This window comes from Electrona antarctica, assembly GCF_951216825.1.
Source record: "Electrona antarctica genome assembly, chromosome: 7".
Lineage (NCBI taxonomy): Eukaryota > Metazoa > Chordata > Actinopteri > Myctophiformes > Myctophidae > Electrona > Electrona antarctica.
Window position 1 is genome coordinate 18884297 of NC_136812.1, and position 14693 is coordinate 18898989.

Consider the following 14693-nt stretch of genomic DNA (forward strand, 5'->3'; position numbering starts at 1 on the left):
TAGTCATGTGATCAAGACGGGTTTGTTTGATTTCTCATAATCCACCCTCATTGGCTACAATTGACTTCTAAACTTTTCAGGAGTAGCCCGCCTTGTACCTGTTTTGTACAAATCGCCACAACTACTAAACGCAGTGTCCGATTGTGGTGAAACTGTGCATGCATATTCCCACTAGGCTTTGGAAGAAATGCCACTTGACAGTTTTCAAATCAGCCTCATGGTGGCGCTACAACAGGCCAAGCCGCGTCACACACACACACACACACACACACACACACACACACACACACACACACACACACACACACACACACACACACACACACACACACACACACACACGTTTATATTGCTCCTAAACATTTTGCCAAGCATCACACACACACTCCTATCCTCCTGGTGGAGACCTGTGCCCAGAAGGGCACTTTTTCTAGTTGACTCTGGGGAGGACGGACACCAACTGAGACCAATAGGGCTCCAAATATGTACCAAAATGGTGCAAAATATAAGGTGTTTAGCCTGATGCCCTAAATGTTAGAGAGGCCTACGGGGTGATTGTGCAATGTATTAGTCCGTAGTTTTCAATAAAGAAGTGTTTGTGGACGATTCTGTCGGAAGTTCCCAATGGCTATAGATGGCGGTAGTGAGGGGGCGCATCAGGTGAAAGCCAGAATTACGCTCAATGTAAACAGGAAGTAAACGAGGGGGTGGTGGGTGGAGAATGGCGTTCGGCCACAAACGGGATTAAAACACTTATTTATTTGAAATTATTTGCACAGGCACCCCGTAGGCATCTCTAACATTTGGCGCATCAGTGTAAGCACCTTCTATTTTGCATTTGTACATGTTCAGAGCCCTCTAAGGCATCAGTGTCCGTCCTCCCCCTCAGGGAAATGAAGCCTAAATCTTAGGCTATGAAAATGCCACATTTGAATTACAAAACTAAAGCAAAGGAGCTGTAGCGCAGTAGCAGCAAACGACATCATCACCACTTCACCAGTGTTGACAGAGGGCTGGGACTGGGAGGAAGCGATAGTCGGTCACATACCGGAATAAACGGGATATGATATGATATGGTCAGGCAGCGTAATTCTAGACTACGGCCGGGTGTAGCCTACCCTAGCTCCCAGGGTCGTGGATAAATGGAATGGATGTTATGGAATAATAAATAACAGAACAAAGCCCAGTCCGCCTGAGTCCAGTCGCGCCAGTGGGGAATGCGGACTATATAACGAGTAGGACAAATCAGAAAGCAGTTTATTTCGCCGTTATTTATGGCTTCTGACTCGGCGAATAAAGAGGGAGACGTGGGAAGCGTGTCGTGGAGGCTCATTGGCCCAGTCTCGGAGCTTTCTAAGAAGCAATGCCGGCTGATGTACTGTTCTCTCGGCTATGACTCGGACGTTTGCCTGTTCTACGTAAAGGGAGAATTCTTTGCCATGGATGCTCGTTGCGCTCACGCCGGTAAACTATGGCGATATATCCATATGTATATGAAATTATTCGAAACGATTGCGGATGAGTAAATCCATTCCTTGTTTACTGAATGTTTACTGTTAGGCCAGACACATGCTGTGACTGAGGCTGTGAGCCTGAGCCAGACTTCGTGGCAAACAAAAGCAGCATCCATCATGTAGGCCTACTCTATGTATGATCCATGCCCCCCGCCCAGGCCGCCAAACTGTCATGTCCTATAAATTGTCTGTTTTCCATCTGTTGTAGTGTAAAGTTGCTAGAGCCTATACAAAAACCTCCCTCTCATCATCCTCTCACCCTAAAACTAAACAAACACCAATAATGTGAATTTCCTGTGTCTGCCAGGTGGACCCCTTTGTCAAGGTGAGATTGAGGAGGCTGACCAGGTCCTGCAGGTCATCTGTCCCTGGCATGATTATGACTTTGATCTCAGGACTGGGAGTTCAGGTACTGGGCTACAGGTCAGTCCAGCACGCCAATGAATACGCCGCCATATATGCATATTAATGCCAGGGCATGCCTTTTCCAGGCATGCTCCTCATAATTTGCCATTTGTAAATTACTTTTACAGTCAAAGTAATTTACATTAAAATTTGTTTGGTCAGGAAAAATGCATTTGGTGGAATAGTAGCCTGCACAACAAAATCCACATGGGATGGGAGAATTGTGTAAGATGATTTTCACTGTTGTCCAATCAATGCAAAATAAGATAACAGTAAAATCTAAACATCCTTATTTCAGGATGTTTTCTATCAATTAAAATCACGAGTAAGCATATGTGACAAAGGGCCATAAAATAGGACTTTTAAAAAAAAGTTAACAAGTTAAAAAAACAAGTTTGTTATTCAAAACCTTTTAATATATGCAATTAATACAACATTGAACATTCTCTTAAATTAGTGTAATAATAATAATGTCTTTCATGTCATAAAATGCAACGCAAAGTGCTTTACAGGGCAGAAGAAGATAAAAACACAAACGTAAAATAACAGTTAAGCAAGCAAAACACAGTAGCCTTAAGACAATAAAAAACAATAGCAAAGATTAAAAAAAACAGCAGTAAAACAGGCAAGGCAGTAAGAGCAAACAGGTTTAAAAACTCAACTAAAGGCAAGAGTAAAGAGGTGGGTCTTGAGCTGTGCTTTGAATATGGCTATGGAGGGTGCCTGTCTAAACTGTAATAGGAGTTTATTCCAGGCTGTTGGGCCATAGAAGCAGAAAGCTGCCTCACCGTGTCTTTTAGTTGCCATCTCTTTAGGCACCTCAAGCAGGCCAGCAGTGGAGGACCTGAGGGGACGGCCTGGGACATAACTAGGTAGACAGTCGAGGAGGTAAGAGGGTGCAAGACCATTTAAAGCTTTGTAAACCAATACAATAATTTCAATCCTAAAAACTACTGGAAGCGTTCTCAAATTTGAAAGCACTATATTTCTAAAACTATGAAACATTTTTTCAAAGATTCTTTTTCAGGCAAACATGTCCACCGTAAGATGAACCTAAATAGGTTCATTTTAGGTAATGTGTTCTCTCATCTTCGTTCTAGTTAAAATTCTAGCTGCTGCATTCTGAACAAGTATTGTCCAAGTACAAGTATTGTTGAACAAGTACTGTCAGTTGTTTTACAATAATCAATACGAGAGAAAACAAAGGCGTGAATCAATGTTTTTGCATCATCCAAGGATAGATATGCTCTAATGCTCTAAGTGCAATGTTTCTAAGATGAAAGAACGCAGTCTTGGTAACCTGATTAATATGCGCATTAAAATTCAGTTCAGAGTCAATAATAATCCCCAGGTTCCTTACTGTAGAGTTATTACTTATAGTCAAGTTACCAATTCTGTTTCTAAATGATTCTTTCTTGATTTGAACTAACTATGAGAACTTCTGTCTTGTCCTCGTTCAGTTTTTAAAAATTCTCACACATCCAGGATGTAATGCTGGATAGACAGGTCAACAATGGGTCAAGGGCAGAGGGGTCATCCGGGGCTACAGAAAGATATAGCTGAGTATCGTAATAAGTTCTCCCAGCGGCAGTATGTACAGAGAGAACAAAAGAGGGCCCAAAACAGTAATATCGTCGGGAGTCGGGACGTAAAAGTGGGGGGACAATATTCAAGATGGAGAGTTGAGACTAGAGAGCAACAGTTTTATACAGTACATTGGCAAATCACCAACGTGATATATATTTTTAGAACTGCGTAAATTTGCTTTGATATAACATTCTCATTATGCCTGAGATGTGAGAATGTTACTTTGATTTTTTTTAATGTAAATTAATGCTTTCCACTCTCCCCATGAGGCTTCCCAACTTCACAGCCAGGCGTAAATTATGGATGTTAATAGATTTAAGGTTATATAGATACCGCTGGTGGGCCAACATACCCACTGGCTCATCTTACCCCATTCTCCCTATAGATATTTTTCCCATTGTAAAATCAGTTGTGCAAAGCATAAATCTGGTTTGTGCAACCTCATCATATTTGTAGCTGTATAGTCTAAAGTCCTAACCACACCAAAGGGTCAAGGTGGTTTTAGCGTTGTCCCTGCGGTGTGATATGTCTTGTTGCATATTGACCCTAGTTATTCAACGCATGAAATGCAATGGCCCAAACCACACCAAAGGGTCGACACGTTTGGACCCAAGGAGTTGCATGGTGACCCTTTGGTGTGGTTAGGGCTTTTGTCATGGACGATTTGCTTGTCCTTCCAGTTACACCTACAGTTTACAGTAACCTGTGCACTCTTGCTGTTGTGTACAATTCAGTATAGCTCTGTGAATTGACATGGCATGAGAAGTGGACATTTATGTTTCGTTACAGCATTGGCCTTGTTCTAGTCTGTTATGATCACAATCTGCATCTGTCTCTCCACGCATGCTGAGTTATTTACTTGTGTCTTATTTACTTTGCCTTCTCTGTCCTTGTACTGTACTTCCTGTGTGGTTTCTCCCCGTGATAGTCAGCTGTTTCTTGTCTTGTAGTCTTTGCCCACCATGTGCTTTTGTTTACACCAGTGGTGGAAAGTAACCAAGTACTGTACATGTACTTGAGTACTGTACTTTTGAGGTACTTTTTATTTTACTGGAGTTTCCTATGTTGAATACTTTTATACTTCTACATCACTACATTTCAGAGGGGCAAATATTGTATTTTACTCTACAATTATTTTAAAACTTTAGTGACTAGTTACTTTGTAGATTTTAATTATTATTACAAAAATCATTAACCACTTCATCCCTTGGCTATTTGAAAATAGACAATCTACAAGCTCACAGTGCGTCACGTGTTGTGAGCTTGTACATCTGCTTTTTTTGCTGGACTGGAATACGTTTTGAACGATTGTGAAATGGGACATTCTGCATATTGAGTAGTACTTTTGTATTTCTACATTATGATATTGATTCTTTTACTTGAGTAAAAAAATAAGAAATACGAGTACTTCCACCAGTGGTTTACACCACTGGTTTACACCAGTGTGTCCTCACATCTTGATCCGCCCCCTCATCTATGTCATGTGTTATACCTAGGATGATTGTGCATTGTATTTCACCTGTGTCTTCTTAGCCTGTGTACATAATTCCTGCCCGCTGGTTAGTCTGTGACCAATGGTCTGTTTCTGTTACTATATGAGTAATCCTGCTGTGCATGTGACTGTACTGTGGTGGTGCCTGAGGTTATCCTGTATATCCTGATGTAGCTTGACTGTGTTTTTCTGTATTCTGTGTGACTGGAAAAGTGAACTTGGTTTGACCCCTGAAAACAGTGTATGCCTATTGCCTACTTTGTCCTGCACTTGGGCCCTGCTTAAAACCCCTAGCAAAAAGTCGAGAAAGAAACATTCTCATTTCTTTTTCAGTTCTGTGGATGAATCGGTTCATTTGTATAGCTGAAATAAGAGATTGGCTATACAGTAGCTGCACGTTCCAATATCTCACTGTTTTTGCATCATATTTCCTCTGTGTTTTATTAGAGTTTTATCCTATAGTTTTATCCTATAGTTTTATCCTATAGTTTTTTAAGAGTTTTATCCTAGAGTTTTATTAGAGTTTTATCCTATAGTTTCATTAGAGTTTTATTAGAGTTTTATCCTATAGTTTTATCCTATAAATGGTAAATGGTGCATTTATATAGCGCCTTTATCCAAGGCGCTTTACATAGATTGTGCATTACATTCACCCATTCACACACACATTCATACACCGATTGCAGCGGAAGCCATGCAAGGTACCAACCAGCACATCGGGAGCAATTTGGGGTTCAGTGTCTTGCCCAAGGACACTTCGACATGTAGCCAGGAGGAGCCAGGATTCGAACCGCCGACCCATGGATCATTGGACGACCTGCTCTACCTCCTGAGCCACAGCCGCCCCTATAGTTTTATTAGAGTTTTATTAGAGTTTTATCCCATAGTTTTATCCTATAGTTTTATTGGAGTTTTATCCCATAGTTTTATCCTATAGTTTTATTAGAGTATTATTAGAGTTTTATTAGTTTTATCCTATAGTTTTATCCTATAGTTTTATTAGAGTTTTATTAGAGTTTTATCCTATAGTTTTATTAGAGTTTTATTAGATGTATCCTATAGTTTTATTAGAGTTTTATTAGATGTATCCTATAGTTTTATTAGAGTTTTATTAGAGTTTTATCCTATAGTTTTATTAGAGTTTTATCCTATAGTTTTATTAGAGTTTTATTAGAGTTGTATTAGAGTTTTATCCTATAGTTTTATTAGAGTTGTATTAGTTTTATTAATACAACTATAGGATAAAACTCTAATAAAACTCTAATAAAACTCTAATAAAACTATAGGATAAAACTCTAATAAAACTCTAATAAAACTATAGGATAAAACATTTCACAAAATATTCAGAGAATATTGGTGATATTATTATTTTATTTATATATTTTTGTATGTAGCTGTTTGTATGTAAGTGTTATACCAGTCAAAATATTTTTACTTTTGCACATTTTACAGAACACTCAAATTAAATAAACTCAATCACATCAGTTCAGTCAGGAACACTCATGTTAAAGTAGATTTAACCATTTATTGCAACAAATGGAATTCAGTTAAACTTAATGGTTAAACTTAAAGTGTTAATGTTCTCTAAAATGTGCTAAGCAGCATGCTAATTAAGCAAAATCAGGGAACGGTAAAATCAAAATCCCCCCATGGGTATACAAGAGCAGGCCCATAGCAAGACATAAAATCACATTAACTTGAGTCATGCAAACTTGAATACATTTTAACATTAAAGCTATAGAACATTGAATTACTTTAGGGCGATCTGCAACATTGAGTTCCAGTTTAGTACATTTTTCAGTCATGCATGCACACATGGATTTCAGTTCAACATCCAGTTTAAACGTTGAAGTAATACAAGACTGAATGATAAGTTTGAGGCTGGAGCGGTGGAGGCAAGCTTGTGAAGCAATTGGAGCAGAGATCTAGTGTAAGGGAGCCGTATTTAAACGGACCGCCTTGATGCGTGAATGAGGTGTGATTGGTGTGTAGGAAAGACTGACAGCTGATTACAACTGAGCTTTTGCGACTCCTGTGCCCTGCATGAATAACGCTATGCTTCATTTCGGTTTTCAAAGCTTCTATTTAATAAAAAACAAGGGAAGATAAATAGTTCATTAACCACAGTACAGTCACTAACCACTGTAATAAAACATAGTCCAGTTCAGGGTTTTATTTTATTTTAAATTAGTCTACACTTCCAGGAAGAAAACTCCTGCAGAAATGTGTTCTTTGAGACATGTGGTGCCACATGAGTACTCAGTTGTACTCAGTACTTACAGCTAAAGCAAGGTGTTGCGTTTCCTTTCTATTTTAATAGCTGTTACTTTTTGTTTTGTCTGTTATAGCAACAAGTGTACGAAGTCAAGCTGGAGGATGACACTGTGTTTGTGAAGCACGGCAGTCCTCTCTCCTTAAAGCCTTTCCCTGTGACCCCGAAGAACTGGACAGTCTGAATGGGCCCCTCTGATTCTCAAGCCGTTCACGGGACCATCAATCCCCTTCTCATGGAGCCTCACCGCCTGTAGAGAACCCACTTTGGCTATTTTGAGACATTCCATAAGCACTATCTATCATTTTCACAGACCTTTTCCACTTGGCTCATCTGGCGATGCTGTATTCTCAGGTCACTATCAGGAGCATCGTCTGAAGAGGACATGACGGCATTAAATTGTTTCTAGTCCCACCCACCCCCCTCTTGAAATACTGGGTAGAAAGCCACCACCATCACCACAAAAGTCTCAGAATCCTTGCTGTTGAGCGTACACATCAGACAGACAGTAGCTATGTGTTTGCCTCTGTAACACTCCGTATTGCAGAATCAGGCAGAACACAATGGATATTAGGAAATTAAGGAAGGTTGATATATTGGGTTTTTAAACATTTCCTAATTTGTATTCTACTGTATTCATGTGAACTCAATGTTTTATTGAAGACTTATTTATGCAATCGTTCTACATCTAAATGTATCACTGACAACTTCACTTTAATTTATATACCGTTGGTGTTGTTTCATTTTGGATGACCATTAGCTGGTATTTTTTTCAACAACCACCCCACAGTCACAACTTCCCTTTTTACCTGCACAATTTCTGGTTCCTCAATGCAATAGATTTTTCTCAGCGGTTGATGTTTTATGACAGAAACCTCAACATGATTTCCATGAAGGAGGCCTGTGGGGATGTGTCCATAGAAGCCATCCAAGGGTGCATTAGACATACCTGGTCATATTTCCTGTATTACCTGGCCAGGGAAAACAGCCCTTGTGATGTGGCTGAACTTTTGTGGCCGGATCCAGACTAGAGAAAAGACGTAAGACGATGATGCAGACTAATTAGATTTGGAATGGAGCTCAGCTATAGTCCATACACTCGGATGCGCGTGCCGTGGACCGTGACTGATTGTTCCAGCAGCTAGTGAAATTAGCTTCAAACATGCTTGCACATGATGCTCGCTCGCGCACACACACACACACACACACACACACACACACACACACACACACACACACACACACACTTGTTGTCAGGTGAAATTAAATAAAACAAGTTAATTTGCACATGATGCTCACTCGCACACACACACACACACACTCACGCACACACACACACACACACACACCACACACACACACACTCGCACACACACACACACACACACACACACACACATACATACACACACACTTGTTGTCAGGTGAAATTAAATAAAACAAGTTCATTTGAACTAATTGACACTCATGCTTGATTTTTATTGTGACTTTCTTCAACAATGAGTAGAATTTGACTGTACTGGTTGTGCCAATTAGTGTAAAGACAACAAAGTAGAGCCGCACACGTTTGCTACTCTGTCTGCTCAAGTTGCTGAGTTCACGTCAGGCCACACCTGTCAAGAGGTCGGATGTGCACTACTTTGATCCAGTACAATTAGTGTAACCATTATTTTTCATATGAATGTGATAATATACACTGCATATTATACAGGAAACCTGGGGAATGGGATAAAACGTAATCCTCTATTGCAGTGTAATAACATGTTTCTTTTCAACAATGTTTACATAACGAGGGCTTGGAGTGCAAATGACTTATGTGACACTTTTGGCCATTTTATGAGCTCTATCAGATGCTAAAAGTTACTATTTAACACGAAGGCTGAAAACCTAAAGGCGTAGGTGAAACCCTTCAATTCACCCTTTGTCAGACTTCTGATTGGTCCCTGACTGACTAACCAGCAGGCTCTTCTGCGTAGTTCCGCCCTGGGTCCGCCTTGTTTATATTGAATTTGCTAAAACATCATTTTTGGAAACAACTAAAAACAACCATGATATGCCCTGTCACCATGCTGCACCTGTGATGTTCCTTTTTACTGACACCAAGTTTAAAATAAGAATTGAACGCACAGAATATCAATACAAAGCAACTGAAAAACAGGTTATTTCAATGGTAGTGGATGGAGAGAAAGGATTTTTGTCCAACCACGAAACAGCAACCAATGGGTGCGAAGATGGGCACAACCATGGGCGGGACTTGACAAAGGGTGAATTGAGTGTGTGCAAAAGGCCTAAGTGCAGGTCAAGTGCATTTGAGCTTGGAGTGCAAAAAGTGTAAGTGCAGTTCAAGTGCATGAATAATTCCTACAAGATTGTGCAGTTAAGGCAAAGAATACAACATTATACTGCTGAAGATTGTCAGTATCATGTTAGTATCATGGTCAGTATCATGGTTAGTCATGGTCAGAATCATATGTCCGTATCATTGTCAGTATGATGGTCAGTATCACATCAGTATGTTAGTATCATTTCAGTATCATGGTTAGTCATGGTCAGAATCATGTCCGACGTTGTCCGTATCATGGTCAGAATATAGACAGATCCATGTCAGGTTGAAACAGAATAACACAGAATCAGCTTTATTGTCACATCACAGGTGATAAAAAAAGGTAAAAAGTGGGGTTGTTTTCGTGCATAGTTCTCATCGTCTATTCCATAAAAAAGAAAGGGAAGAAGAAGGGAGGTGGCAAGTGGGAAGGAAATATAAATGTACACATAGTACCTGAGATAGATATGATATAAAGGTGCGTGAACATAGCAGTAGATGTGCATGATAAACTTATGGACAACACCAGACTGTTCCATGACAATGACAGGTTGAAACAGTTGGTCATTTTGTCTATTAGGACTGCTCAATTCCTGCATCTCAATTCAGAGTGTGCAGCACTCATACAAAGCACAGCCTTGTGTCTATATCACTGGTCATTGTGCCTGGAAGACCATTTCAAAAGCAATAGGGGACACCTGGCGTCTGTGAAGGTCTGTTCCAGTGCACACTCATAATTTGTGTGTTCGGAGGCTATTCTACAATATACGAATGAAACTTCAAAAACACATCTTTGTGAAGGTCCTAGTGCAGTGCTTTACTGCCCTGTCTCCCAATGTCACTTACGCCATCTAAACACTTCGAAACTTCTAAGACCCCTCTTGTGAATGTGTAATTAATGATATGCCATATGTCCATACAGCATACCCACTGTACACCCAGCAAGTAGTGAGTGTAATTTAACTTCTTTCTTTCTTTATTCCTTTCTTTACTGATCTTACTGTGTATCCATTGGAAGAATAATACAGTTGTGGAGAAATGATACTGTCAACAAGGAAAGACATTAGCCATAATGACATTAGCCATGTGTTTTTCTGTGTGCGCCTGTGCATAAGTGAAAGTATTTATATGTGTGTTTTCATTTTCTACACCTGTGATACCACTCACCCACTACATTTTCTGCCTACTACATTTTCTCAGTCTGACGTGCAGAGTCCAGCCAAAAACATGTCAGTGAAAGTGTGGCTCACCATTCTATCTTTCCTCCCCTGTGCTTCCCCTGTGGTGTGCCTTTATTACAATAATAATTCCATTGGCTGCGAATGTCTATATGCACACCAGGGGCCCTGTTGTGTGTATTTTCATTCATCACCTGGAGTGCAATGGACACAGTCTATGACACACGCACGCACGCACACACACACACACGCACGCACACGCGTGCACACACACACACACGCACACACATGCGCGCGCGCGATTGAGATGCAGATATTGTGTGTTTGTAGAAACAATCTACGTCAGTGTCCAGCAGACTGTCCAGGAATGATTTTCACATCTTTGGCAGTCAGATGGTTCCAAATATTTTGTTGTTTATGGGGTTATATTGAATTCACAGCTTCCTGAGACATTGGGGAATTAAGCCAGCATTTATCTCAGCCCTTTGCTATCTATTACCTCATGTTTAGTTCACATGCTGGGCTTATCTGTTGGTATTGTCCTATCTAGGGTACTGTTTATATGGCCTAGATTTAATTCAGCCTTTTCTGAAAGTAATTTTCTTTTGTCAGTACACCTTTCTTTCTGATACAGTAGTTACATGTTTCTGGTTGCATAAATGTCACCTTCAGTAACACTGTGATACGTGCACCTGCAGTGTACGTATTTATAATACACACAATGAATCAGGACAGATCACCCCAAACCTTTACAGCGAAACTTTTATTTACAAATCCGTGTTCTGCACGTTTATAGCAAATTTCATGAAATGCAAAGAAATGTACACATAAAAACTTTGTTCAAAGGGTGAAACAAAGAAATCAGCAATGCCATGCAATAGCTAATGTTGCATAAGGGGTTACGGGGAGTATTCCCAGAAATCAATTTACATGACACCCACGGTGGGCCCTGGGAAATTTGCTGGCGTATGGTTGCAAATATACAGCTTTCTTTTTACAGTCCAGGCAATGGTGGAAAGATCCTAGCGTGGCCCTGCCAAGAAATATTTCTGAATAATGGTCTCTTAAGTCAGACTTTAGACTAGGAAAGTCGAGGACTGATTGATCAGTTCATGCTAAAGGCACAATTAAATTCTTAAATTATTTGTGGGTGAGGGTCCTGATATTTGAGAACCCTGTGCTTTGTGTTTCGTATTTGATGTTAGATGCATGGCAACAGTGAGTGATATCTGACCTCAGTGCAATTCCATTCCTTTGGTTAGTTTTGTTGTTTGTTGTATTAGTTATTCTTGATTAAGGGATACAAGTTTGATCTCTACACAGTCATTATTATAATTTCAGTCATTACAGATGAAATCAGAAAGAAAAGAAAAAAGAAAACTTTTGAAAAAATTGCCAAAAATCACACAACATTATAATTATACCTGCAGGAAATCTGCACAAAATGACACATATTTGGCAGATATTTCCTGGGGCAAAAATAGCTCGCAACACGTTGCAAGCACGTCCCTCTACACATATTTGGTGTAGAGGGAAAAAGGAGGGGGCCTAGACATATAGAAGTATACGGTTTAACTGATATAAGATGTTTTGTTCTGTATTATTCTTAGTTTATTCCACTTCATTCTTGGAGAAGTAGACAAACATTTAAATAGGATTGCTTTCCTCATTCATATTACAAAATGATCATCAACTCCATCCATATTGGTTCATTACAATTATGTTGACGTTCTTCACAAAACAAAGAAGGTATAGCTCTGTTATATTCTTATGTTAACCTTACATACTTAACCCCGGCTATTAGTGTTACCCTGTCCCTCAAACTCTAATGTAGCTTCTCCTCATAAACAAAACAATTCTCTTGTCAAAGCGTTCAACACTCCTCCATATGTAACCACTTTCAATGCCTGAGAATCCATAAGTGATCGACTCTGGGGCCAAAGATCAATATATTTCCCCTTTGTCCCCCCGTTCTCCTCAAACAGCTCCCGCAAATGATCAGAATCCATCACTGGATAATCTTGTTCCTCTTCTTTCAAGTCCTCTTTGGTCTAACATTTCCTCCAGTTGCTGTACAGCTGTTGGTCTCCCTCATTGACCTCACCTCACACACCATTGCTTCTTAAGTTCTTAACAGGATATCTCCCTACACCTGTAACAAATTACTGTCATCCTCCACACAGCCCGGATGTTAAATCTGCGACAGGAAGCTCTTCACTCAAGATTGGCCACTGACGTGAGTCCTCACTCCTGAACATGTCTCATTTCTGAATGATTTCCCAGAGTCCTAACATTATTGGAATGTGTAGCTCTGTTTATAAAAGTGAACTATGGAGATTGCAAATGTTTGACCACACAACACTTGGGCCTGATTTACAGCTGTAGCCTGTATACAAACAAGGCTTCATCTTGGAAATGAATTTGTTTGGCTGTTTATGAAAGTCATGGTCAAACTATTTTAAGGGTTAAGAGTATCCATAATTAATTTCCTAATTAACAACAGACTGGTATTTACTTGCCAGCCAAGGCTTCTTTCTCCATGGACCACTGGCTCACATCATTTGATTTTGGATTAGTTCAGCTTGAGTTTCCCCCATTGGTCTAAAGAGAGACCCATAGGCACTCTCAAGTCTGAACCTATTATCAAATTGTGAAGTTTTTCCCGATTAGCAACTCCAATTAAACAGTCCTCTTTGAATGTCTTTCCACTTGCTACTGCCAAATCGGGAACTATGGTATCTATATCTCATTGGCATAGTCCGGAAAATATCCTGTTTGAGTATATTTCTTTTTTTCCCAGCTCAAGGGAAGACTCCATTGAGGGTTGAATTGACAGGACATTGATTGCTCTCTGAAGCTGCAAAGTTACTGTGTATTGTACTAATTGCAGTCTACTGCAATCTACTGAGTCATGCCTCAAGATATTAAAAGGTACATAAAATGTAGGTGGCGTGGACAATGTCAAAGAATGACCCAAAAACCAACCTATTACAATTATTTGCTGAAATTCACTGATAAATCCTGTACAAGATCCATTGCAAATACCTAGACAAAGTTCATCCCATATACTGAAGGATTTCTTGCTTAATACCAACCGTTTATGTACATATATGGCTGCATGGTTTGAGCTGCAAGGTTTCTCAAGTTAAAATGTTATTCAATTATTGCACTTCAAGAGATTATAACGGTCACCCACACCAAACAGTAACATCGGTGCAATTTAGCCTCTGAACCAGTTATCATTTCTGGTTCGACATAAGAAAGCGATGAGGGATATATTTAAGGATTGTTGAGTGAGGAAATAATGTGGAATGTGTGTAGGACAATGGGAAATTGTGTTATCTTTAAGACCCTCTCTCAGATTGCCTACCACTGGACGTGTTTAGTCTCCTGGTTTATGCTTTTCTTGGCAACAACAAGCATCCCTTCTTGCAAGTTGTAGGAGAGGGAAGAAGTTTACTTGAATAATATGTTTGTTGTTGCTGTTGTTGTTGAAAAAATGCATCCCCAGTGTCTCTCTCTTAAACATGTTCAGCCACATTCTAAAAAAAGAAGAAAGAAAAAATGTAAAAGTACTTGTCTACTGATAATGCTAATGCCATTTTTTCTTCCCTCTGATCTGAAAGGGTTGTATAAGTTCAACAGAAAGTGTGCCAGTGGTGAAGTGGTTGGGGCTTGGCAGTGGTGGAAAGTAACTAAGTACATTTACTTAGGTACAATTTTGAGGTATTTCTACTTTACTTGAGTATGTCAAATTGTCAGTACTTTTACTTCTACTTCACTACATCTCAGAGGCAAATAATTGTACTTTTACTCCACTACGTATTTATTTGAAAACTTTAGTTACTAGTTACTTTGTAGATTTTCATTATTCTGACAAAACATACAGTTACCACTCCAGCCCTATATGCATTTTGACCCT

The 14693-nt window shown here is 39.6% G+C and overlaps 1 protein-coding gene across 1 annotated transcript; it reads left to right on the forward strand.

Moving 5' to 3' along the window:
• The first annotated feature begins 1105 nt into the window (after positions 1–1105).
• On the forward strand, positions 1106–8641 carry LOC306926591 (Rieske domain-containing protein). The gene is made up of 3 exons (XM_079505941.1): positions 1106–1464; positions 1822–1937; positions 7347–8641. The coding sequence occupies exons 1-3, from the start codon at positions 1275–1277 to the stop codon at positions 7452–7454; spliced, it is 414 nt and encodes a 137-aa protein (XP_079362067.1). The 5' UTR covers positions 1106–1274; the 3' UTR covers positions 7455–8641.
• The last annotated feature ends 6052 nt before the right edge of the window (positions 8642–14693 follow it).

Coding starts and splice junctions, on each gene's coding strand:
- LOC306926591 (XM_079505941.1), top strand. CDS start 1,275: ATGGCTTCTGACTCGGCGAATAAAGAGGGAGACGTGGGAAGCGTGTCG. Junction 1,465..1,821: donor TGCTCGTTGCGCTCACGCCG/GTAAACTATGGC, acceptor TGTGTCTGCCAG/GTGGACCCCTTTGTCAAGGT. Junction 1,938..7,346: donor GTTCAGGTACTGGGCTACAG/GTCAGTCCAGCA, acceptor TGTCTGTTATAG/CAACAAGTGTACGAAGTCAA.